The sequence below is a fragment of the Trachurus trachurus genome (assembly GCF_905171665.1).
Source record: "Trachurus trachurus genome assembly, chromosome: 11".
In the NCBI taxonomy this organism is placed as follows: Eukaryota; Metazoa; Chordata; class Actinopteri; order Carangiformes; family Carangidae; genus Trachurus; species Trachurus trachurus.
The window spans coordinates 10683797-10709817 of NC_139904.1; the positions used below are offsets into that span (position 1 = coordinate 10683797).

General features: G+C 42.3%; 2 protein-coding genes and 1 long non-coding RNA gene across 3 annotated transcripts; 1 reads left to right on the forward strand and 2 right to left on the reverse strand.

Annotated features, from left to right (window-relative positions):
• Nucleotides 1-2425: 2425 nt before the first annotated feature.
• LOC310993298 (uncharacterized protein) lies at nucleotides 2426-11639 on the forward strand. The gene is made up of 3 exons (XM_083981615.1): nucleotides 2426-2563; nucleotides 3915-4029; nucleotides 8894-11639. The coding sequence occupies exons 2-3, from the start codon at nucleotides 3948-3950 to the stop codon at nucleotides 10936-10938; spliced, it is 2127 nt and encodes a 708-aa protein (XP_083837741.1). The 5' UTR covers nucleotides 2426-2563; nucleotides 3915-3947; the 3' UTR covers nucleotides 10939-11639.
• Nucleotides 11640-14410: 2771 nt separating this feature from the next.
• On the reverse strand, nucleotides 14411-25414 carry LOC310993297 (uncharacterized protein). Its single transcript, XM_083981614.1, has 3 exons — nucleotides 25278-25414; nucleotides 24402-24516; nucleotides 14411-16818 (listed from the first exon to the last, which is right to left on the reverse strand). Exons 1-3 carry the CDS (start codon nucleotides 25287-25289, stop codon nucleotides 14786-14788), a joined length of 2160 nt encoding a protein of 719 aa, XP_083837740.1. The 5' UTR covers nucleotides 25290-25414; the 3' UTR covers nucleotides 14411-14785.
• LOC310993300 lies at nucleotides 17231-22831 on the reverse strand. Its single transcript, XR_014595729.1, has 2 exons — nucleotides 20802-22831; nucleotides 17231-19696 (listed from the first exon to the last, which is right to left on the reverse strand). It is a non-coding gene; the product is annotated as an uncharacterized lncRNA (long non-coding RNA).
• Nucleotides 25415-26021: the final 607 nt, after the last annotated feature.

Consider the following 26021-nt stretch of genomic DNA (forward strand, 5'->3'; position numbering starts at 1 on the left):
GCTTGTGTCGTCTAATCTTGTGCTTGTTTACGTGATTCTCTCCTCACGCTATGCTGGACGTGGAAAGTTGCTGCATAGCGTATAACTGGAGGAGAATGGGTGAGTTGTTTTGGTCTCTTTTCAATAGCCAGGCAAAGCTAAGATGTTTGATGCCTTGTATTACAGTATGTGCTGGGACCCTGTTTGTACTGTTGATGACGTTTGGTACTGTTCTGAGCATTATTTGTGGCTATGAGTGGCGTTTTGATCGGTTGGGCGTGGATCAAGAGATTTGATTTTTTTCATTGAAAAAGCAAGTAAGTTGCAAGCTTATCAACCATGGCAAACAGAGCACGAGTGTTGTTGATGTTCTTAAATCTTTTCAGAACAGTGTTGCTGTCTAGCCTTGAGTAACCCATGGTTGAAATTACAAAGACTTTGTTTGTAGAGGTCATGGTGAATTTGAAGTTTGCTCTGCAAATAAGTATAATGTAGAACAAAGAACTGTCTCATATGGATGAACTAACCATTGCTTAAATTGCTCTGTGAAAATAAGAAAATGGCACAACTTTCTCTGTATCCTCCAACTGACAAGCACAGACTTGAATTTAGTTATGAGCCAATCACAACTGGGTAGCACTGTGGCCAGAGGTAAAACTTGATAATTTAAGTTTGTTAAACTTACAAAAATGAGTACAACCAATAACTGCCTCAAATACTCTTTACACTCATACTGTTTAAGTATGAACTGACCTGAAGTTTTTTTTTAGTATATATATTTTAGGCTTTTTTGCCTTTAATGGACAGGACAGTTGAGTTGGCACGCAGGATAGGGCCCCTTGACACAGGATTTGAACCAGTGAGGACTATAGCCTCAACACGTGGGGCAGGTGCTCAAACAACGCCCCACAACACATTTTTTCTAAAACGTGGTGTTTACGGAAACTGTTTACTGTATATAGAAACTTTCCAGTTAACAGTGGTGATCTGATAGGAAGAGTTCAGATGTTGGAACTGACCCCAAACCTGGGGAGAGTTGCAACACAGATCATGGACGGTTGTAACATGCATTCAATTTCACTCGTGAACTTTTGCTTTTTGTCTCAGTAAGCGTAGTATTGCTAAAATATGCTTCTTTTTCTTCTTCTTTTTTTTTTTTACAATAATACTAAATTATTATTTATTTGTTTTGTAATATTTATCAAAGAACAGTTGAAGGTTTCTTTAGAACAGTAGTTCCCAAACTTTTTTGTCTTGTTTACCCCCTGAGTCTTTTTGCCATACGACGAGTACCCCCTCACTCATACATGTTGATGATTCTCTTAAAGTGGTCACAACATAACACAACTGTTTATCAAATGAAAATCATTTTAATTATTCTACTGCATTTTAGTTGTTTCTGGCTGTTTTGGTAAATGGTAAATGGTCTGTATTTATATAGCGCTTTACTATACCTGAACGATACCCAAAGCGCTTTACAGTACATTGCATTCACCCATTCACACACACATTCACACACTGATGGCGGAAGCTGCCATGCATGGCGCTAACCACGACCCATCAGGAGCAAGGTGGGTAAGGTGTCTTGCCCAAGGACACTACGGCAGCAACCGGGACAGAGCAGGATTCGAACCACCAACCCTCTGATCATTGGTGTTTGTCACAGAGTTGTAAGATTGTCACAGTACTTGTCACAATACTTGTAAGATTGTCACAATACTCAAATTTCAAACTCGACACCAATACCCAGGAAAATATTCAATATGACACCATATTCAATACAGCAGCAGTGCCTGCCTCACTGCCTCAGCTGTTTTTTTTCATTATTTTATTGTTATGTAACCTGAACCTGGTTACCAAACAAAAAGCTAACTCTGAGTTGTGCCATTTCAGAAGAAGAATTTAGAGAAGAAGAGAGGAGACGAGAGAAGAATGTTTCCATAACATAAATATGGCCATTTTTAAACTCTTATGGCTAAATTCACCCTCTGTATGTTGTTGTCTTCTGGGGAGAACTAGTTGTGGCGCATGTGCTATTTTAGTAAGGGGTCGGTATTCAGCAAATCAGTTTATCACGTAAAAAGTCACCACAAACAGGTTTTGCACAGTGTTTGCACAGATAAGTCTTAAAATATGTGCAACACCTTCTCATCACAATCCATGCCATCTACACATTTATCAGCTGTTATTAAAACCCAACTCATCAATAACAGGATCACGTTATTGGACCACCGCTCACATTAGCTACACAACAAACCATTCACAATTAATCTACACTCAAACCGAAGCAACAATAATGTTAACTGTACACAACAAGCTATTATCACAAGGTTTACAACAGATATGACAGACAACCTGGGCTGTGTGTGTGTGTGTGTGTGTGTGTGTGTGTGTGTGTGTGTGTGTGTGTGTGTGTGTGTGTGTGTGTGTGTGTGTGTGTAAGAAAGAGAGGGAGAGAGAGAGAGAAAGAGATGAGTGCAGGGAGGAGGGGCTAGTCTCTCAGATTTGTATTTAAGGAGGTGATTTGAGAAGAGATTTTCAGTCCAAACTTCTCAACTAAACCAGAGACTGATTGATAGGAAAGGTAAGTGAATTTATGTTAATTTTTCATGACCGTAGCCTAGGTTGTAGGCTATGTGTGTGTGTGTTGAGCCTAAAGCTGCCTCTCCGTCCACTGTTGCTCTGCTCTGTCCCTCACATGCACGAGAGATAGAGAGTGAGAGAGTGAGTGAGAGAAGTCCGGGACAGCTAGTGGGGCTAGCAGCCCTGAGCCTACTGTGCTGCACGTAGCTTCACATGAGCTGAATTACAACTATTCCTAATTCCACTTTGAGATATCTACAACGTCATTTTGACTAGTCATAATTCCATTTACAGATATCTACAACGTCATTTCGCCTAGTCAAAACTTAACTTAAGATATCTGAAACGGGACATGTAGATATCTTTAATTGTGGTGAATTAAAGATATCTTGAAAGGGAATTATGACTAGTCGGTATCAAACTGTAGACATCCCAAACTGGAATTACTGTTAGTCGTAATTCAGTTACAGATATCCATAATTCACATAGCGGATATCTGCAACTGAATTGTAGATATCTGTAATGACAAACCCCACACACATGAATGGCGAAAGTGATGTCATTTGTCCTAGGAAGAACGTAGTTGTGGATATCTGAAACGACGAGTGTGGATAGGAAGAATGTAGTTGCAGATATCTGAAATATTCTTTTTGACGAGGCAAAACTGAATTACAGATATCTGCAACACATATTCAGTCTGGCCTTTAAATGTTAGAATGGCTTGCCATATAATAGTGCATTTAATTCTGCACACGAATGGATTTACAGATTTACATTAAAAGAGACATTGATTTGGTAGCGTCATTAAATGAGATATCAGTTTAGAAATGGAGGAGGGGGGAGGGTTGGTTATGTATGACTTATTCTTATATGCTCGCCAAGTTTTTAGTCTGAAGTGGCAGTCAATGCAATCTCCAGTCTTTTAGGAAACACATACATTAACAGCAAAATATAAGCAAGAAATGTATGTAATTAAAGAAACATTAATTATCTAATAGTGTCAGTGCTGAAACATCATCAAGGACAACATGTTTATAAAATGCCATGTGGTTAATTTAAGTCCTCCCTCCCACTTTTTAAATCCTTTCTCCTCCCTCCACCTCTTCCTCCTTGTCATCCTTGCTCCTCTCTCACATCCCTTTTCCTCCTCCTTACCTCCTCTGTACTCTCTCACATCCCTCCTTATATTAACCTCCCCCCCACCACCTGTCATTCTCCTCCATCCTCTCACCTAATAACCCCTCTTCCCTCTCCCTTCACCATTTTCCCAACTCCTCTTCTCTCTATCTCTATCTCCCTGATCCTCCTATACCCTCCCTCTCCTCTCTCCTCACCCTCGTCTTCCTGCACAGGTGTGTTGTGTCCTCCTGTCTGCTGGTATCAGGATGCCGTTTACAGCGAGACAGAGTCTCTGCCTGCTGGGCATGGTCCTCATCTCTCTGTTTCCTCTGCCAGCACGGGGCCAAGGTATGTACCTCCGCCGCCTGAGTTAGTCACAGATACTGTATGTATGATGATATTAGGAACTGTATGATTTTCTCCCTTCTAACCCATACCATACCACAATGGAGAATAGTTGAATTCAACCCTTTCATTAGTCATCACACTTGTTGTTTATTGCTTAAAATAGATATGCTGTAATTGGACAATGTGCTGACAATAGAAATGCATGCTTAGTTATATTATAAAGGGTCAACTCTTTGCAGGGAAGGGGAACACTAAACTGTTCTCGTATGGTCAACATTCTCTGACTACAGTATGTGCCTCTGTTTTTAGGTTGTCATACAGTAAAAGGGATAGTTCAACATTTTGGCAAATAGGACCATCACCATAATCCCTATAATTTTAGGAGTAGGTTCATTACCTTTAATTGTCGATGTAAGCTATTTTTTAGAATGGCAGAGCAGAGCCGCGAGCTGCTCAGAGCTCTCTTGGTTTCTTGGTTTCCCTCATCAAACTCATCAAATACACAATCAGTGTAATTATCAGCCATAAGATGAGCTCTCCTAGTAATAAAACAATCAGTGTGCAATACCCAATGCCGGATGTGTGCCCTAAATGGTGTTTTGCTAACCCCCCACTTATTGCTTAACTTTATTACAACACAGAGTGGTCAGGTCATAGAGTTCATCCTGTTACCTTCACCTTAAACAAAGTGTTCACCACACCAGGGTACAGTTGGTCAACACTGATCATTCTAATAGACTTACCCAGAATAGGACTCCATCAAAATTTCCACCACAGATCTTTTTTAGGTTTAGGTATAAATAGAGTATATATAGAGTGAAAGGGAGAGCATCATTAGTGATACTTTCACAAAATGGGGCTAGTTCAATGGAGAAGGACCATTCACTCCAGGAGATTTATTGTTTTTTAAATTATGTATTGAGTCTATTATTTCTATATCTATATATTATATAAAGAGATTGGATGATCACAATATTCGTACTCAGCAGTATTGATTGGATTAATAGGCTATTAACTATGGAATCCAGAAATGAAACAGTAAGATTCGTGCAATAATGAGAGCTATAAAGATTTTTGTAAAAGTTGCAACAGAAGGTTGCAATCTGCTTTGCATCATCATTATGTTATCTATTTGAAGCTGATGGATACTATTTTGGACTGGGATTTTTCTAACCTAAAAAGAAAATACACAAAGTTCTGTTCACCCTCCTCGCAGGCTTTGCCTTCTAGACATTACAAAAGCCCTTTCAGCTTTAGACTGATAAAAATGTATCTAGTTTGTTTTGAAACAATTTTTCTTTTTCTCCAGAGGATTGTTTATCGGGACATATGGAAGCTAAGGCAGTTATCTTGGAGATCACCTTTTCTTCTTCATAACGTTTGACTTAGCAAGATTACTACAGTATTTCCTAAGAAATTTTCCAACTTCAAACTTTAAAAGTTCCCATTTATTTCCATATACTTTTTCAGATTGGGCCTCACTCCAGACAACTTGTTTTCTATGTTAACACATAACCCGAAACAAAATAGCAAATCAGACATCCTAAATGCAGCAAATTTCAAAACAGATAATAATTTATTTTCAGCATTCACACTATAGTCAATTCTTGCTCAATACATTTCCAATCTTCCTGAAAGAAACTGACCATCTTTAAGAGTTATGGTTGATGAAGTTTGGCAAATATCAGGGTTTTATCTCAAACACTGAATTTTTTTAAACATTTTGAATTCTGCTCTCATGGGAATAATCGCAGTCAATGATTTTCACTTATGGAGCAAAACACTTATCGTTAAAAATAAATCACCAACATTTCCAGGCTGCCAAGATGTAATTTATGTTTGATTTATGTTACTGTAAATCTGCCTTCACTGCTGCTGCCACCATAGTGACAGGCTTAGTTAATTTGTGTAGCCACACAGTACCTCACCTCTAGCCAGTTAGCTTCATGAGTTTGGTGGTGGTCCACGGTGTCAGAGTTTGTGTGTTCAAGCCACCGTTAAGGCAGAATGCAGATGTTCTTGTTCTCTTTCTAGTCTCTCTCTTGTTTCTCAGAATTGCCTAAATTCTGTGCTTGTAATAAGAAAGAAAAAATGCTCCACTATCAGATTTTTCTACTTATTTCAAGTAAAAATATGCTTGAAAGAAGTAAAAAGTGTCTAAAAACAAGCTACTTTTTATGTAATTACATATAATGGGATATGTTTTTAACTAGAAATTATATTTAGACTAGAAATAAGACAAATATTCTTGGTGAGATTTTGAGTTTTTGCAGTGTCGCCCTGCAAATGGTTGCAATGTTAGGGACCAGGTATTGATAGATATCACGTGACGTCACACAGCGTTCGCAGCCGGTCACAGCGCCATCTTGGGTACCGACTTCCAAAGGCAGTCTATGGGCTGTGACCTAATACATCCATGGCTGTGACATCAAATCTCACAAAAATAGTGGATAAACCTTTTTTTTTATTACATGGCTCTATTGAATGTCGTATTCCGATAATTTATTGATATTTCAGATATTTCTCAAGGCATTAGCCTACTGTAAATACGGCCAGGGCGAATGTTCTCTCTCTCGCTGACCTCCGCCGTCCGTCCTGGCCCGCACAGGTACCAGGAGACTGACCCGTCATGTCGGTCCTCCGCCCTTCTTAATCCGCCGCAAGTTGCAAAAACCCCGCGGACGCCCAGTCTCTCCACCCCTCTCTCACACTTCAGCACCTGTTGGCTCGCACCACCGTCCTTTTTTTTTTTTTTTTGATTGAATGAAGTAGGTCTATAACTAATAATAATGCAACGTATAGCCTAACTAAATACGCGCATGGGTAATCAGAGAACAGTAGGCTGTTTACGCTACTTTTAAAAGTCATTTAAAACGAGGAGCGAGCCGAGCCGACACTGTGCAGCCCAGGACAGGTGCTGAAGTGCGGCTGAGAGGAGTGGACAGACCGGGCAGGAGCAACCAGCTGACCTCTCGTCGGTCCTCGGCCGTCTTTAATGTCTAGATACACCCGCTATATTTGCATAGAATATTTTTTGACAACCAGAAAAACAATGTTTGACCCGGCGTTTATTTGGGATGGGCGTTTAATAAAAAATATATTTTTGCTACACCCGGCGGTTAATTGGGACTCGGCCCTTATTTGAAGTTTTACGGTAGGCCTACATTTTTTCTCTCCCTCCCTCCCTTTCTTATACGCACACACACGGCCCAGGTTGTCTGTCATATCTGCTGTAAACCTTGTAATAACAGCGTGTTGAGTACAGTTAACACTATTGTTGCCTCGGTTTGAGTGTGGATTAATAGAAAGGTTTGTTTAATGTGAGTGGTGGTCATCGCGTCCTGATGAGTTGGGTTTTAATAACAGCTGATAACGTAACTGTGTAGATGGTGTGGATTGTGATGAGAAGGTGTTGCACATATTTTAAGACTTATCTGTGCAAACCATTGTTTTTTATTTTATTAGGCCTACTTTATGAAAATAAATGTCTGTGAGTTAAAAAGAAGTGGGGTACGCATTTCTGATTTGATTTGGCTTTTCGTTAAACACATATAAGTAACAGGGGAGACAGTGAGAGCGAGAGCGAGAGAGAGAGACGAGGAGAGAGAGAGAGAGTGGTCCGCTGGGTGAGCTAGATTAACTTTTAACGGGAGAGAGAGCGGCGCACCGCGCTGTCAAAGCTCGTCTCAGCAGAAATGGTGTGCTTTCAAGGCAAGGCCATCAAAATGAGAAATATCCATATCCAAACTACAGGCAGCAGTCATTTCTGGTCAGAGAGGATGTGGCTGCACTGAGCTGAATAGAGGTTAACTCAGTGTTCGGTACCCAGCATGGCGGCGGCCCGGTGGAACGCACCGTGACGTCACCTACTGATAAGTATCTATAGTTAGCATAGTAAACACTAGCACCTAGCTAGCTACCTCAACGAAGTGCATCAGTTATCTTCAATATTAATTTGAATGTTCACTGTCTCCTGTTCACCATTCAAAGCAAATTAAACAAATAACATCTATTATTCATTTCAGAGTTGGAAAAACAATGTAGTTTTTGATGGTCTGATACAGAACAACACTTATGAGTCTTGGTCAGATACTGAGCAGATGGTCAGAGAGTTTTTGAACAAACGGTCAGAGAGTTTTTGAACAAATGGTCAGAGAGTTTTGAACAACTAAAAATCTATCCAATGGATTCCGTACTGTATTAACCCTGTTATTCAAGCGAAGGTGAAAGCTCAAGTCAACAACACCACAATGTACGTAAATAAGGACTTCTCTCAATTGCTGAAGAAGAAGAGCAGACCTCATCTCAGCAATGAAAGAGGCCAGGGAAAGAGGAAATGATGTTGGAAAGTTAAAGAGATTGACAACTTCAACAGATGAAAGGAGCTAAACAGCGAAGTGAAGCAGTAGGGCCCCACTATATGTACTGTCTATTTTTGATGTGATACTCTTTTTATCTGAACACCAGGCAAACTCAAGCAGATGGACCTTTTATAAACTTCTGTTATAATACATTCCAACAAACAATTATTTAATTTAAGGACTCAATAATTGAGTTTAACTGTTTGGCACCATTTAAATAATATTAAATTGAATTTAATGTTATTATTATTTTTCATGATAAATTCATTAATTTGGTTTTGCAATTTGTTGCTCTATATTTTGACTGAGATGGCCTAATTTTAAAGGACCAAGAGGCCTTGCTCAAAAAAAGTTAATGTGAGGCCTGACAAACAAATGGTTTAAATTGTTTAAAATATGCAAATTTCTTATTCTCCACCAGCTTGAGAAGGTGAATAATTTCATATGTATTTTTATGGGGTGAGAGATTACCCGATAACTTCTGTTTCTCCTTTTTTCAACAGAAAACATTGCCAACCAAGTTGCACAGACCACTCAAAGTCTCACCACTGCACCACAGATGCGAGAAACCACCAAGATGCTGATGAAACCCAATGCAAACTGGGAGGAGTATCTGACTCCTGCTCCCCTCTCTATTGCCATCATGGGGGAGCTTGTATTCATCTCCTCAGCTACAGATTTCTCCATTAACAAGAACCCCCCTGCAGATGGCTACAAGTACATCAGATACCCAGAGTCCTTCAGGGCCTGTCTCATGCAGATCTGTAACTCAGGCTGGCATGCATTCAATGATGCCCACGTGAATATGGATCAAATCCGCCTTCACACAGCAACAGTTCCTGATCACATGAAGGTAGCGCTCAACACTCTTTTTAAGGGCAGTGATGCAGTTATTGAAAACCTCCTACCAAATCAACTGGACAACATTCGTGTAATCGCAGACGACTGTGTGGCACTGGCAGAGAGTGTAAGAAACAAATATATTGCCGTGATCAATTTAATCCAGGAGCTCCTGGAGGCTTGTATCAACGCTCAACACTTTTATGGAGAAGAGCTGGAAAAGGTCAAGCTGAAAATTAAAGAGGCAAAATTGAGGGAGCAGAGTGCCCAACTTCTGAATGAACGGTCCCAGAAAGCACTGCAGACCATGGAGAAACAGCTGGACGAAGCACAAGCAACGTTCAAAGAATCTATGGATTCACTTCCCTCTGGGTGGGATATGATCGGCATGGATTTTGTTGAAGGTCTCGCAACTTCTGTAACATCAGTCCTGAATATATTTAACCCAGATACATATAGATCGAACACAGGACAATCACCCACTAACCAAAGCACCTCAGGTGAGAATGTTGATGTTGATGCACAAATGCAAGGCTATAGTAAATCTGGGGAGATTCTGAGCCTTGTAGGAACTCTGAGACAGTATGTCAATGGAAGTGAAATAAACTGGAAGGACCTGTATGACCAGGAAAAACAGCTTCCAAAGTCCAAATGGACTGAAAATCAATTCCAAAGGATCTTTAACGTAGTGGACACGCTTCCAAAGGGAAAAGGCGTTACAAACGTTCTGGCAATCTGTCAAAAAGGGCTCAACATATGTAAAGAGCTGGCAACGTATTCCCCTGATCACACATGGGATCAGGCAAAAACTGAACAGGTCATAAATAACATTACAAAGCTAAATGATGAAACCTTCACTTTTGACTCTTTAAGCAAAAAAGTTTTAGGCTCTCCAGCTCTTACCCCCAAACCACCGATGATGTATCAAGCACAGAGCACAGGCAGACAAAAAGCAAGTCAGAGAGCAACTGAGAATGCCCGTTTCAAAATAGAGCAGAGCCGAGTACAACTCAAAGACACACGACTGGCATATGAGAAGAGTGTGGAGAACATGGAGAGGAATCAGAAGGAGCTGACTGATATTCTGGTTGAAATGCAGAGCTGCAATATCAAGGAGATTGACTTTAATACCACCATCAAGATGCTGGTGAAGGGTCTGGACGCCATGGGCAGAGTCAAAGAGCAGTGGGAGAAGATGGTGCTCTTCTTCCAGATGGTCTCCAACATCGTCAAAATTAGCCTCAGCAAGACACTGCACAATTTTGTCACGACATCTGAGGTTACCACAAGACTCACTTACAATGACAAGCTCTTTACCAAAGACCTCCTGTACAATCAGGCCTTTCAAGCCTCCAACATTGCCAGCCTGGTCCACATGATTTCAACGACCTACACTGAAGTGTCCAGCCAATATCTGATGGACAAAGTGAGCAGCCTGGGCAGGCTCATGGCCATGGATAAGGAGAAACCAGAGTTTGAAGTGGAACGTCAGAATCTGCAGGAATCCTGCAAGGCAGCCCAGGAAGGGATTCTCCGTCTGGTCCTGAGGAACAAGAACGAATTTCAGAGGCAGACCGATACCAGGATGGCAAAAATAGAGGGTGACTTGAAGGCTGTTCTGCCGGCTGCTCAACCACAGGAGACTGAGAGAATCAAAGAGGTTGTTCAGGCTGGCTTTAGTAAGAACAGTTTTGATGACTACATCTGAATCAAGTTTAGTTGATTAAGTCATGTCAGATGCAAACAAGGCACAAGGCAGAGTGCAAGTTTGTGGGTTATCATTTAATAATCAGAAGCACCATATTTTCTGCTAGCAGGTTTCTTTCCAGTACAGTACGTACAGTTGGTTAACTTTAATTTTATCAAATGTGCAAGTCATTCTGAAAATCATAACCAAAGCTTTAGGTGTATATGCATTCCACTTTTAGAAATGATGTGTGGCAATTGCTAAATCTCACTACATTTCTTCTGAATAGATGTAAATGATGATTTCTGTTACTCTGACTGTAGTCGTGGCAGTGGTGGGGAACTATTTTAATTGGAAATTAACTATTACATAATTAATCAAATGTTACCTGTGGTGAAGGGCAAATGTGTTTTACATCAAAGATTTTATTTCAAACTATTAAAAGCATTTATGAATTGATCCATGTCATAGCTAATAAAAAAAACACCTATTAAGCAGGAACAAGCTTGTTGATAACAGATGTGTAAAGTCTCTCTCACACCTGAATCTAGCAATGAAACACTTCAGTGACTGTCATCTGTTCTTAGAGGATGGGCTGAGGACTGAGGAGAAGTTGAGGAGCTCATGTGAAAAGAATGGAGTCTGGGAGGAGGATTTGGAGTGTGATATGTCTAGTTTTGGATATCTGTTGTCAATCTGTTTCAATAAATTCTTGAAGATGATAGAGGTGTTTTCTTTGTATGTTCTGCATTAATATTCAAACCATCATATTTATCTCTTTCCATTCACAAACAGTAAATACACCATTTACTATAATATGCAATATTACAACTTGATGGACGTGTTGATGTATCACATCTTCTCCTTTGCTGAAGCTGAACTGCAAACCAACATCATGTCCCCATCTAGTGGTCAGATATCAGTACTAAAAGAACTTGTCCCACAAAGAGAACAGAAAACATTCAGGCAATATAACAGAGTTATTCCCAAATTACACATACAAAGATTGGTTGACTTGGATTTGTGTGATCTGTGTAAAGAAAAAAAAGGATCATAGAACCTAGATCTTAGACTTTAAGAAGGTCACGTGTCAAAACATCAGCACCACATCCAATTTGATCTTCAACTACACAACATTTCAGGTCGGCATCTTAATGGTTGACTCATGTTTGTTAATTTTGAGAACAGGCAGAAACCTCATTACATCAGTGTCTTTCTTTTCACTCTCAAACTACTTGTCACATCACAGTAGTGTTCAGGTCAAGACCACCTAAGACTGAGACAAGACCATGACCAAAACAAGAAAGTAATAAGTAAAACTTTTAACCATTTTTCACAGAGACAGAAACAACACAGAAATACATAGAAAATATTACAGGAAAAGTACACAGAATAAACCACAGTAAGTACTGGAACACACAGGGCGGTGTTTAGCTCAGTTGGTAGAGCACCCGCCCAATGTGTTGAGGCCACAGTCTTCACTGCAGGCGCCCCTGGTTCAAATCCCGCGCAGAGCGGCCCTATCCTGCGTGTCATTCCCCTCTCTCTGCCTCCCGTTTCGTTGCCTGTCTCTCTCTCAACTCTCCTGTCGATTAAAGGCAAAAAGCCCCTAAAATATACTTTAAAAAAGTAATAGAACACACACCTGAAGAGATACGTCTTTACTGTCCACCTGTGCTCGGTATTCAGTACCAGAACTCATAATTATCTTTTTTTCCTTTTTGCATTTAAAGGGATATTCCAGTGTAAATTTAACCCATGGTCCAACCATGGTACCGTGACTTGGAGTTAGACCGGTTTAATGAATAGCTCTATTGATTTGTTCAGCTGTAATCTGCTTCAAATTATCAAAACAGTAAGACATTTAGCTTATTTCATTCGTGTAATATTTGGCGATTGGTTCATTTACAGTAATTGCTGAATTGTTGCTATGGACACCGAAGACACCGACGTCTCAAAAAAAAGAAAAAACCCTAACACTAAAAATATATTTTTTCAAAATTTTCTCACTCATCATGTTATACTTTATGATGTGTCTATGTGTTAATTGAATGTGTTCGCCCCCCAACAGGTGAAGCTCATCACAAGTTGAGCCCCCCAGTCCTCTGATTGGTCAGTCCCACCGGGAATATATGTATTTATATATATGAATCATGTTTGAAATGTTTTCCATATGCCTGATGAAGGTCATAGGTTTGACCGAAACGTTGCTTTAGTAAATTGAGATTGTGACAGTGTGCGGGAGCTTTTTCTTGAATTCTGTGCTGTTACCAAAATTCAAATTCCATTGCCATGTTTTAAAGAATATCAACTACATACACCAGCACGGTCTTACTTCCAATGCATCCACAGCCTGACAAATGGTCAGGGTCCCTTCGCATCACATGCCGAAGCATTAGGTACCCATTAGAAAAAGGAAAGCGAATCATCCTTCATACAATCGGATAGGCTCAACCCCAGTCTGTCCCTGGTTGTTGTACCAGCGTCAAAAGCGGGAGGAGACTTCAGCAGGTTCTGTGCTGTGCTCTTCTGTTCAATCCAAACTTTGTTTCAATAGATTTGGGGGGCCTCATATAGCTCACTGACTTGAGCAGGTGCCCCATATACAGAGGCTATCGTCCTCTCTGCAGCGGGCCCTGCTTTAAATCCTCTGGTGTGCTCTCTGTGTGTTATTTCCCCCTTTCTCTGCCTCCTGTCTATTTCAACTGTCCTATATCAATTAAAGGCAAAAAGGGAAAAATGAGTATTATGAGTTCTGGTACTGAATACCGAGCACATGTGGACAGTTACAGACGTATCTTGTGTGTTCCAGTACTGTACTTGCTGTCATTACCTACTGTCATGTATTCAGTGTATTTTGGCTGTAATGTTTTCTGTGTATTTTTGCTGTATTCCTGTGTGTGTTTCTGCATTTTACCTTGTGAAGCACATTGAGTCCTCTTTGTGAAAGGTGCTTAAAAAATTTAGTTACTTGTACTTACTTATTTTGGTCATGGTCTTGTCTCAGTCTTAGGTTAGGTGGTCTTGACCTGAACAATACTGTGATGTGACAAGTAGGCCTAGTTTGAGAGTGAAAAGAAAGACTGATGTAATGAGGTTTCCGTCTGTTCTCAAAATGAACAAACATGAGCCATTCATTAAGATGTTGACCTGAAATGTTGTGTAGTTCAAGATAAAACTGGATGTAGTGCTGATGTTTTGTCAAGTGGCCTTAAAGTCTAAAATCGTCTCTTTTTTTTTCTTTACACAAAAAAATCTTGACTGTTTTCTTTTCTCTTTGTGGGACAAGTTCTTGTAGTATGATATCTGACCACTAGATGGGGACATGATGTTGGTTTGCACCTCAGCTTCAGCAAAGAGGATGTGATAGATCAACACGGCCATCAAGTTGGAATATTGCATATTATAGTAATTGGTGTATTTACTGTTTCTGCATGTAAAAAGATGATGGTTTGAATATTAATGCAGAACATACAAAGAAAAGACTTCTATCATCTTCAAGAATTTATTTAAACAGATTGACAACAGATATCCAAAACAAGACATATCACACTCCAAATCCTCCTCTCAGACTCCGTTCTTCTCACATGAGCTCCTCAACTTCTCCTCAGTCCTCAGCCCATCCTCTAAGAACAGATTAGTCACTGAAGTGTTTCATTGCTAGATTCAGGTATGAGAGAGACGTACCACATCATTAGCTATGATATGGATCAATTCACGAATGCTTTTCATAATTGGAAATAAAATCTTTGATGTAAAATACATTTGCCCTTCACCACAGGTAACATTTGATTAATTATGTAATAATTAATTTCCAATTAGAACAATTGCTGCTTGCATCTGACATGAGAAACTAACTTAACTTGAGTCAGACGTGATCATCTAATTCGTTCTTACTAAAGCCGGCCTGAACAATCTCTTTGATTCTCTCAGTCTCCTGTGGTTGAGCAGCAGGCAGAACAGCCTTCAAGTCACCCTCTATTTTTGCCATCCTGGCATTGGTCTGATTCTGAAATTCATTCTTGTATGTCAGGACCAGTTGGAGAATCCCTTCCTGGGCTGCCTTGCAGGATTCCTGCAGATTCAGATGCTCACTAAGGAACTCGGGTTTCTCCTTATCCATGGTCATGAGCCTACCTAGGCTGCTGACTCTGTCCATCAGGTACTTGCTGGACACCTCACTGTAGGTCGTTGAAATCATGTGGACCAGGCTGGCAATGTTGGAGGCTTGAAAGGCCTGTTTGTACAGGAGGTCTTTGTTAAAGAGCTTTTCATTGTAAGTGAGTTGCTTTGTATCCTCAGATGCTGTAACAAAATTGTGCAGTGTCTTGCTGAGGCTAATTTTGACGATGTTGGAGACCATCTGGAATAGGAGCACCATCTTCTCCCACTGCTCTTTGACTCTGTCCATGGCGTCCAGGCTCTTGACCATCATTTTGATGGTGGTATTAAAGTCAATCTCTTTGATATTGTAGCTCTGCATTTCAACCAGAACATCAATCAGCTCCTTCTGATTCTTCTCCATGTTCTCCACACACTTATCATATTGCTCCCGTGTTTGTTTGAGTTGTTCTCGGCTCTGCTCTATTTTGAAACGGGCATTATCTGCTGCTCTCTGACTTGCTTTTTGTCTGCCTGTGCTCTGTGCTTGATACATCATCGGTGGTTTGGGGGTAAGAGCTGGAGAGCCTAAAACTTTTTTGCTGAAAGAGTCAAAAGTGAAGGTTTCATCATTTAGCGCTGTAATGTTCTTGATCAGATGTTCAGTTTTTGCCTGATCCCATATCTGATCAGGGGAATACGTTGCCAGCTCTTTACATATGTTGAGCCCTTTTTGACAGATTGCCAGAACGTTTGTAACGCCTTTTCCCTTTGGGAGCTTGTCCACTATGTTAAAGATCCTTTGGAATTGACTCCCACTCCATTTGGTCTTTGGAAGTTGTTTCTCCTGGTCATACAGGTTCTGCCAGTCTATTTGATTTCCACTGACAAATTGTGTAAGAGTTCCTACAAGGCTCAGAATCTGTCCAGACTTAGTAAAGGCTGTCATTTGTGCGAACACATCAACATTCTCACCTGAGCTGTTTTGGTTTCTTGTGTTCGAATTCCATGGCCTTGGGATAAACGTATCCAGGATTCCTGGTATAGCAGTTGAGATACCTTCAGCAAAATCCATGCCGATCATTTCCCACCCAGAGGGAAGTGAACCCATAGATTGTTTGAACGTAGCTTGTGCTTCGTCCAGCTCTTTGTCCATGGCCTGCATTGCTTTCTGGGACCATTCATTCAGAAGTTGGGCATGCTGCAATCTCAATTTGGCCTCTTTCAGTTTCATCTTTACCCTTTCCAGCTCTTCTCCATAAAAGTGTTCAGCGTTGATACAGGCATCCAGCAGCTCCTGGATTAAATTGATCACGGCAATATATTTGTTTCTTACACTCTCTGCCAGTGCCACACAGTCGTCTGCGATTACACGAATGTTCTCCAGTTGATTTGGTAGGAGGTTTTCAATAACTGCATCACTGCCATTAAAAAGAGTGTTGAGAGCTACCTTCATGTGATCAGGAAATGTTGCTGTGTGAAGGCGGATTTGATCCATATTCATGTGGGCTTCATTGAATGCATGCCAGCCTGAGTTACAGATCTGCATGAGAGAGGCCCTGAAGGACTCTGGGTATCTGATGTACTTGTAGCCATCTGCAGGGGGGTTCTTGTTGATGGAGAAATCTGTAGCTGAGGAGATGAATACAAGCTCCCCCATGATGGCAATAGAGAGGGGAGCAGGAGTCAGATAATCCTCCCAGTTTGCATGGGGTTGCATCAGCATCTTGGTGGTTTCTCGCATCTGTGCTGCAGTGGTGAGACTTTGAGTGATCTGTGCAACTTGGTCGGTCATGTTTTCTGTTGAAAAAATGAGAAACAGAAGTTATCGGGTAATCTCTCACCCCATAAAAATACATATGGTGAAGTTATTCACCCTCCCAAGCTGGTGAAAAACAAGAAATTAGCACATTCGTAACAATTAAAAAAAAAAATTAAACTCATGTGTTTAAAATATTCAGCAGTTTCTCAGGACTCGTTTTTGTTCAAGGATCTATCGTTTTTTCAGTGTTCATTAATGGGCTCCGGACAAATTTTAAAATTGTTCTGTGGTCGCAAGTAACGTCCTTCTGACCATCATTTAAAGGAACAGTGTAAGAAATCAAAAGCAAATAGTCATAAAATCCTCCTTATACACTCAGGTATAATGTTGATATAACATACTGATCTCACCAACAACAATAGTACAGCCAGAATATTCACATTAATTTTTGGGCGGTGCTTAGCTCACTTGTTAGAGCTGCTGCCCCATGTTGAGGCTACAGTCCTCACTGCAGGTGGCCCCAGTTCGAATCCCGCATCACGCGGCCCTTTCCTGCATGTCATTCCCCCATACCTCCCCATTTCCTTTTGTCTCTCTCTCGACTGCACTATCAAGGCAATAAGAAGCCCCAAAAATATACTTTAAAAAAATTGCAGGCCGCAAATCATGTTTATGTTTTGGAATTTACGTGTTGGCATGTGGCACCACCCAGCGCTCTCTCCCAATCACAGTGTCAGAGGCGTTTCAGTCTTCGGGTTGCCAGTTAAGCTTCCACTGCGATGCAGCTACTGTACGGGCAGGAGATAAAATTAGATTGTGAAAAAATGATTGTTTTCTATTATTGATTATTATGGTCATTGTTTTCTATTATCAATTATTATGGTCATATTTCCTTGATATCACACGGTAGAAATAAGCGGCTTGTCTCTCTTTTACAAAGTGAAAGTCAGAAAAGAGGGAGGAAATGTGGCGAAATGGAGCCGATGGTAAATGAAGTGATGGTGAACGTGTGGCGTGGTCATGAGATGAGTCCAGCCCGGTCAGGTCGCCTGTCTCCCGTCGTCATGTTTTATGATCCGATGTCAGAAAGTGGAGGAGAAACGGAGCGGCTCGTGTTGTTTATTCTGCGGTAAGGCGTTTTATATGTTGGCTTTTCTACTGCGTGAAGAACACGCACTAAGACTCCTGTAGATGCGTGGTTACAGTGTGTGTGTGTGTCAGTGTTACAGACACACAGAGTCGGAGCAGTGAAATGTAACAATAACTTGCAGATCACCTGATTGGCGTGAACCCCGCACGTGTGAGTCAGAGCAATAAAACAGTGAGGTTGTTGATGAATATTTAGCTTTTTACTCTGCTTTGAGACTTTGAGACTGACTGAGTGAGCAAAGCAGAGGTTGGCGCATCGCTGTCTGGCAACTTCGAGTCTGGGGGGTTGGGGAGGGGAAACAGCGCGCTGCTGTGTTTTGAATTTGACTGCAGCAACAATTTTGGCCACATTCTTACATACCGCTCCTTTAAGCTTAGGGACAATGCGGAAGCCCCAGTGAGTCAGAATTTTTATTTAATTTAATTGTAAAGGGAACTTTAAAACTTAAATGATGGTCAAAAGGACGTTACTTGTGACCACAGAACAATTTTAAAATTAGTCCGGAGCCCATTGATGAACATTGAAAAAACAATAGATTATTTAACAAAATCGAATATACACACACTGCAGTTGGGAGTAATTTATCATAGATTACCTGATATCTGAGGTAAACATTGATTACGACTATAATGCCCTTTAACAGCGCTGTTCTATTTCATGAAGCAGTTAAAGGTGTACAGAAATGGCCGTTTGTCCTGTTTGTCGCGCCGAGTTGTCACGAGCTGCAACACGAGTTTACCCGAGTAAGGAAAACGAATTTGATTGGTCGTTATCGAGCAGGCGGGATATTCAAAGCTTGGGGCGAGCCCGAGCTCCGTGTGTGTGTGCGTGTCTCAGACTTTGAATGACGGATTACGGATCCAATATCAGTGGCTGGTGAATCGTGTACAGGCTGACGTATAATCCCTGCGCCATGCATTATCCAATGCGAAAGAAAATACACACTTTCATCCCGGATTTACTTAAAAATAGAATTTTGCACAAAGTTTGGCCTACATCGTCTGATAGATGAGTTATTACACTAATTTTATGACCCAGAGTGGGCTTAAATTCAATTTTCTTTTCTGTACACCTTTAAACTCAGGTTTAAAGAACTAGGCTAATACAAGTTGTCTGGAATGAGGCCCAAACTGAAAAAGTATATGGAAGTAATCAAATCAAATCAAATCAAATCAAATCAAATCAAATCAAATCAAAGTTATTTGTCCCGCAAGGGAAATTTGTCTTGGGCAAGTAGCACAGGGAGAAACAGCTGCCTTGTTCATACATTACATACAAACACACCAGAATATCAACACTGACCATGGAAAGCATACACAAAAACAAAGAGAAAGAAAGTGCGGTGAGTGCAATAAATAGGTTAAAATAGAGAGTTCAAGTAGATTATAATTACAATCTTCCTCCGTCTCATTCACCAACTCCGCCCCCTGGTACACCCCGGAACTCCGCACCATGAAACAGACTGGCCGCCAACTTGAACGTCTCTACAAACGAACTCACCTCACTGTCCATGCTGAAGCCTTCAAACAACACATCTCCTCCTACCGCGACGCTCTCCATGCTGCCAAATCTGCCCACTTCTCATCCGTCATCAACAGCACCAACCAGAGCCCCCGCATCCTGTTCTCCACCGTCAACAAAGTGCTCCAGCCACCGGCCACCAACCCACCCTCCTCCCCTGACCTCTGTAACTCTTTCCTCCTCGCCTTCAACAACAAAGTCTCCCAAATCAACAGCTCCCTGACTGCCACCATCAGTAACTCTTCCTCCCCCACCTCCCCTCCCCCACCACTCCCGCCCCCCCTCCCTCACCTCCCCCCCTTCCCTCCTCTCACAGCTTTCTCCCCTGTCAACTCCTCCCACATCCTGGACGTCATCACCGCATCCAAGACAACCACCTGCTCTCTGGACCCCCTTCCAACGACCCTAACCAAGGCTTGCCTCCCTGTCCTCCTCCCTCACCTCACCACCCTCTTCAACCAGTCTCTATCCCTTGGTCACTTCCCCACTGTCTACAAACTCGCCTCCATCACTCCCATCCTCAAAAAGCCCACCCTGGACCCAGCCAACCTCTCTAACTACCGCCCCATCTCCAACCTCCCGTTCCTCTCCAAAACCCTGGAACGCATCGTCGCCGCTCAACTCCACACCCATCTCCAGTCCAACAACCTCTTCGAACCCCTCCAGTCTGGATTCCGCCCACTCCACAGCACTGAAACCGCCCTTGTCAAAGTCATCAATGATCTCCTCACCTCTGCAGACTCCGGTGCCCTCAACATCCTGTTACTACTAGACCTCAGCGCAGCCTTTGACACTGTGAACCACTCCATCCTCCTTCAAAGGCTGCGCCAACAGGGTGTTGAGGGCACTGCACTCGACTGGCTCACCTCCTACCTCACCAACAGACAACAGTTCGTCTCCCTCTCCGGCCACACATCCATCCTCTCCCCGGTCACGCAGGGGGTCCCCCAAGGCTCAGTCCTCGGCCCCCTCCTCTTCATCTGCTACCTCTTCCCCCTCGGTCACATCATCCGCAACCTCAACCTTGACTATCACTGCTACGCCGACGACACCCAGATCTATATCAGCACCAAATCCACCCAGAACCCTCCCCTCACCCACATCGAAACCTGCATCTCCACAATAAAAACATGGCTGACTCACAACTTCCTCAAACTCAACAGTGATAAAACAGAGCTCCTCCTCATAGGCACCAAATCCACCCTCAGCAAAACCGGACCCATCTCACTCACCATCGACACCTCGACCATCACTCCCTCCCCCCTGGCACGCAACCTTGGCGTTATCCTGGACCCCACCCTCTCCTTCGATCACCATGTCAGCTCCGTCATCAAGACCTCCTACTTCCACCTCCGCCGCATCGCCAAAATCCGACACTGCCTCTCTCCCCCTGCTGCCGAATCCCTCATCCACGCCTTCATCTCCTCCCGCCTCGACTATTGTAACTCCCTCCTCACCGGCATCACTTCCCACTCCCTCCATAGACTTCAAATGGTCCAGAACTCTGCTGCCCGCCTCCTCACCCACACCCGGTCCCGTGAACACATCACTCCCGTCCTCCACTCCCTCCACTGGCTCCCCATCAAACAGCGCATCATATTCAAGATCCTCCTCCTCACCTTCAAAGCCCTCCACCACCTGCCCCCCCCCCTACCTGTCTGACCTCCTCATTCCCCACCGCCCCACCCGTGCCCTCCGATCCTCCTCCACTCTCTCCCTGACAACACCCACATCCAGACTCAAATCCTTCGGCGACCGAGCCTTCTCCCGTACTGCACCCCGACTCTGGAACTCTCTCCCCCCATCTGTCCGCGACTCAACCTCACTCCCCACATTCAAGTCCCGGTTAAAAACATACCTCTTCTCCCAAGCCTACGACCTCCCCTACCCATAGCCGGTCTCTCCATCACCCCGCTCATTAATGTCTCACTGTGTACTGTCTCTCCCTCGTCTCCCCCTGTATGTCTCTACCCTGTTTCTTTTGTTGTCCTTGTAAGCGTCTTTGGGTCACTGAAAAGCGCTATATAAATTAAATGAATTATTATTATTATTATTATTATTAAAATTACAAAAAAATGTATGGCTCTCAATATTACACGGATCATACTGTTTTATTTTTGGATTCCTTAGTTAATAGCCTATTAATCCAATCAATACTGCTGACCATCCAATCTCTTTATAGGAAATAATAGACTCAGTAAATCATTTAAAATACAATAAATCTCCTGGAGTGAATGGTCTTGCATCTGAATTTTATAAATCCTTCACTTATGGTGCTGTCCCTTCCACTTATTGATAATCAGCAGCCAATTACCTTCCTCAATAGGCGCGTTTCCATTGCAGGAACTTCGGGGTAATTTTATGGGGCCAGCCCCGTTGGTGCGTGTCTCCACTGCAGGAACCTCCCCCACAGTAGCCTCGTAAACCAGCCTCTTGCGGAAATGCATTTCATTTCATTTCTCAGGAGAGTCTGGCCTCATCCCCCCTGCAAGCGTTTGGGGTGGGCGGGAGCTGGGCGGGAGTAGTAGCAAAGACGGTTTAATATCTTTGGTAGTAGCGTTGACAGACAACCCCATTCAGCCAATCAGCAAGTTGGTGTAGTGACGGGGCTTTGCACCAGTCGGTCCCTGATTGGCCAACGTGCTGTGTCAATCACAGCGGGCGACGCTGATTGGCTCGGCCTTCTGAGGGTTTCAGTCCAAACGCTTAGAATGGGGATGAGGCCAGACTCTCCCTCGGAATGAAATGAAAGGCACTTCCGCGAGAGGCTGGTTTACAAGGCTACCCCCACAGCCATTTACAGAAACTTTTACAGGGGCCAACGGAGTACCTACTCCAGGGTAGGTACTCCGTTCGGTCCCGAAAAGATCCTGGGTGGGGCTCGAGGTTAACCCAGCACTGATTGGCTAAAGCTAGAGCAGGCTCTGACGCCACCAGAAAGCACCAAAACAACCGGCATTTTTAAAAGGGGGAGCAGAAGGGGAGCATTAGCATAGCAGACACTGCTGTAAACAACAAGAAAACAGCAGGAAGATGTACGACAAATGGACCGACGATGAGGTGCAGGCACTGATTGCAGTCTACGGCACCGAGGAGATTCAGAGGGGGTTTGAGTCATCGCGGCGAAATGAAAATATCAGCGCACCTCGACACACTGGGGATCCATCACGCCGCAAAACAATGCCGTGAAAAGTAAAAAAAAAAAAAAAAAAAGAGAAAAGAAACGCGGCTACCGCCTCAGCTCCTTCTATCCTTCTTCGTTGTTGTTATGATTTTTGTGCATGTGCTTGTGACCCGCCTGGGTGACGTCACGGTCGAAACTGTCGCACAACGATTAAGCGGCAATCGAAACTCATGACGTCGCCGCGGGGTCCTACTCTACAGTGGAGACACAGCCACTGAGAGGGCCGAGTGAGAAGTTCCTACCCCCTCCCTTTACCAGGAACTCCTGCAGTGGAAACACGGCTAATAATGTTAGAAAACTTTAGCCACTGATTATGCAAGGTGCTAATATAGATGAAACACAATCTGGATTTGTGAAGAACAGGCATATTTCCAATAATTTTTGACTCGTGCTTGATATGTTAGATTCTTTTCTTTTTTCTTTAATTCTCTTGCACGTGGCGCATGGAGCCAACCAGGTTAACCAGCTTTCTCCAGCCTGGTCTGTCCGGAGAAAGCTGGTTAACCTGGATATGTTAGATTACCCAGAGCAAATTAATAACAAAAGTTTCATCCTCTTTCTGGATTTTTACAAAGCTTTCGATTCAATTGAACATTAATTAATATTTAAAACTCTCTTAGCTTCGGTGACTTTTTTTGCAGAACAATTCAAGAACTGGGACTTGCGTTCAATCTGCAATGCATACCTAGGAATATTTGTAACAAAAAAACTGAGAGATAGAAGTAACCTTTACACCACTCTTAGAAAGAACCAAAAATAAACTCTATCAGTGGCTTCAAAGAGACCTTTCAGTAAAAGGAAGAACACTACAAGGCAGAAGGTCCAGACTCACTGCTATTTCCTTAGAAGTTGATAAAAGCTGATAAAAGAGATTGATCAGTTGCTTTATAACTTCATTTGGAAGAACAAATTTAATTATATTACTGTAGAAAGTCTGTTTAAATGAATGAATACTACATTAGTGGTGGCTTTAATTACCTTGATTTCAATAAACACACATTCAAGATTAACTGGATTAAACATTACTTACTTAGAACCTATTCCATTCGGAATATTACTGTATTTCACGTTATATTTTTTCTAATTTGGTTGGTCGAGGTAGAGTTTGGAGGTTTGTTCTTTGCAGTTTGTAAACAAAATATTCAACTGGGCCCCTCCTCCTGGGCTCAACTGTGCAGCCTCCTGCCGCTGACAGCAGCAGCAGCAGTTGTCAGGACTGTCTGCACTCCTGAATGTGATTGTATGTGCTGCTTCTGTATGTTTTGATTATGTGTTGTCTCTGCATGATTGTACTGATGTTTCACTGTTCTCTCCTATCTTGTCTCCTAGCTGTCCTAAAGCTCTCTTTTTAATCAATGTGCTGTAATATATTGTTTTTTGTTTTACTTTTTAGGGTGCTTATTGTATTCATCTGGCCGGGGACTACAGCAGGACATTAGCCATGTTGGGTAAAGCTGCCCTTTTTACTGTTATTGATACAGTTGATTAATTGGGATTGTCTTCGACATAATAAACTAATAAACTAAACTAAACTAGACTGTAAAGAAAAAGAAAGACACTCTGAGTGAAGCGCTGGAGCTGCGGACCGATATCGGCTTTCACCGACAACGGGAGCCTCAACTCTCCACCCAGAAGTTAATGTTTAAAAAAAAAAAAGACTAAAATATAGGTGGGGGGATGGGGCTCTGCAGACACAGTCACCACCACACAGGAGTAGAAGCCCACAGGCAATCTCTGTGGCTAACTCTGGCGGCGGAAACACATACCTTGGCCCCGCGCTGGCTGAGGAAACAGAGAGATGAGGACCATGCCCAGCAGGCAGAGACTCTGTCTCGCTGTAAACGGCATCCTGATACCAGCAGACAGGAGGACACAACACACCTGTGCAGGAAGACGAGGGTGAGGAGAGAGGAGAGGGAGGATATGGCAAGGAGGAGGATCAGGGAGATAGAGAGAAGAGGAGTTGGGAAAATGGTGAAGGGAGAGGGAAGAGGGGTTATTAGATGAGAGGATGGAGGAGAATGATAGGTGGTGGTGGGGGAGTGAAGATAAGTGGGGATGTGAGAAAGTAGAGGAGGTAAGGAGGAGAAGAGAAGACAGAAAGAGCAGCAAAAAAAGAGGAATGAGGGAGAGGGAGAGAAACTCAGGAGGAAAAGAGGTGTGAGAGAGGAGCAAGGATGACAAGGAGGAAGAGGTGGAGGGAGGAGAAAGGATTTAAAAAGTAGGAGGGAGGTCTTAAATTAACCACATGGCATTTTATAAACATGTTGTCCTTGATGATGTTTCAGCACTGACACTATTAGATCATTAATGTTTCTTTAATTACATACACACCCAACATTTCTTGCTTATACTTTGCTGTCAATGCATGTGTTTCCTAAAAGACTGGTGATTGCATTGACTGCCACTTCGGACTAAAAACTTGGCGAGCATATATGAATGAGTCTAATAATACGGTAATAAGTCTTCATTTATGACACAGTTTGTAAGTGGCATAAGTTTTGATTTCATGAATTAATTGTTTTATGTATTCCATACATATAGATTTGGCAGATTAAGTTGCTGATTTTTGGTTAAACTGATGCATTACATAAGATTTGCAGTAAGTCATGAAAAACGTTATGTAACATAAATTCACTTACCTTTCCTATCATTCAGTCTCTGGTTTAGTTGAGAAGTTTGGACTGAAAATCTCTTCTCAAATCACCTCCTTAAATACAAATCTGAGAGACTAGCCCCTCCTCCCAGCACTCATCTCATCTCATCACCTCCTCCTCTTGTTTACTTATACTTTGTTCCATAGATGAAGCTTTTATTATCTGGAAACTCTTGTGGTGGGGAGAGAGAGAGAGAGAGAGAGAGAGAGAGAGAGAGAGAGAGAGAGAGAGAGAGAGAGAGAGAGAGAGAGAGAGAGAGAGAGAGAGAGGCCTACATATGTGATGACACACTGCGCATGCACAGTTAGACCCTCTGCCCACCAAGAATAGAGAAGATATATTCAGCATGCTTGTACTGACACAAAGTTGTTTAGAGGTATGAAAGTAGCTTTTTTCATGAGCTGTATTTTTGTACTGTCGTGACCTTTTGTACGAGTGAATCCAAACTTACCTAGTTTGAATCACGTTTTGTTGACTATTAAATGATATGGTTAGCATTTGTCAATGTCATTTTTTTTCATGGCTGATACGATGGGGACGGTTGCAACAATTTCTTGCAACAGTCATATCAAAACAGACCACACAAGTTTTGTTTTTGAATTTACAGAATTTATTTTAAATATGCAAATGCATAAGCAAACACAAATATATGAAATTAAACATTTTCAGCTAAAAACAGGAACAGTTTATCTGTTATTCCTCACGATGAATTGACTGAGAGACTTATGA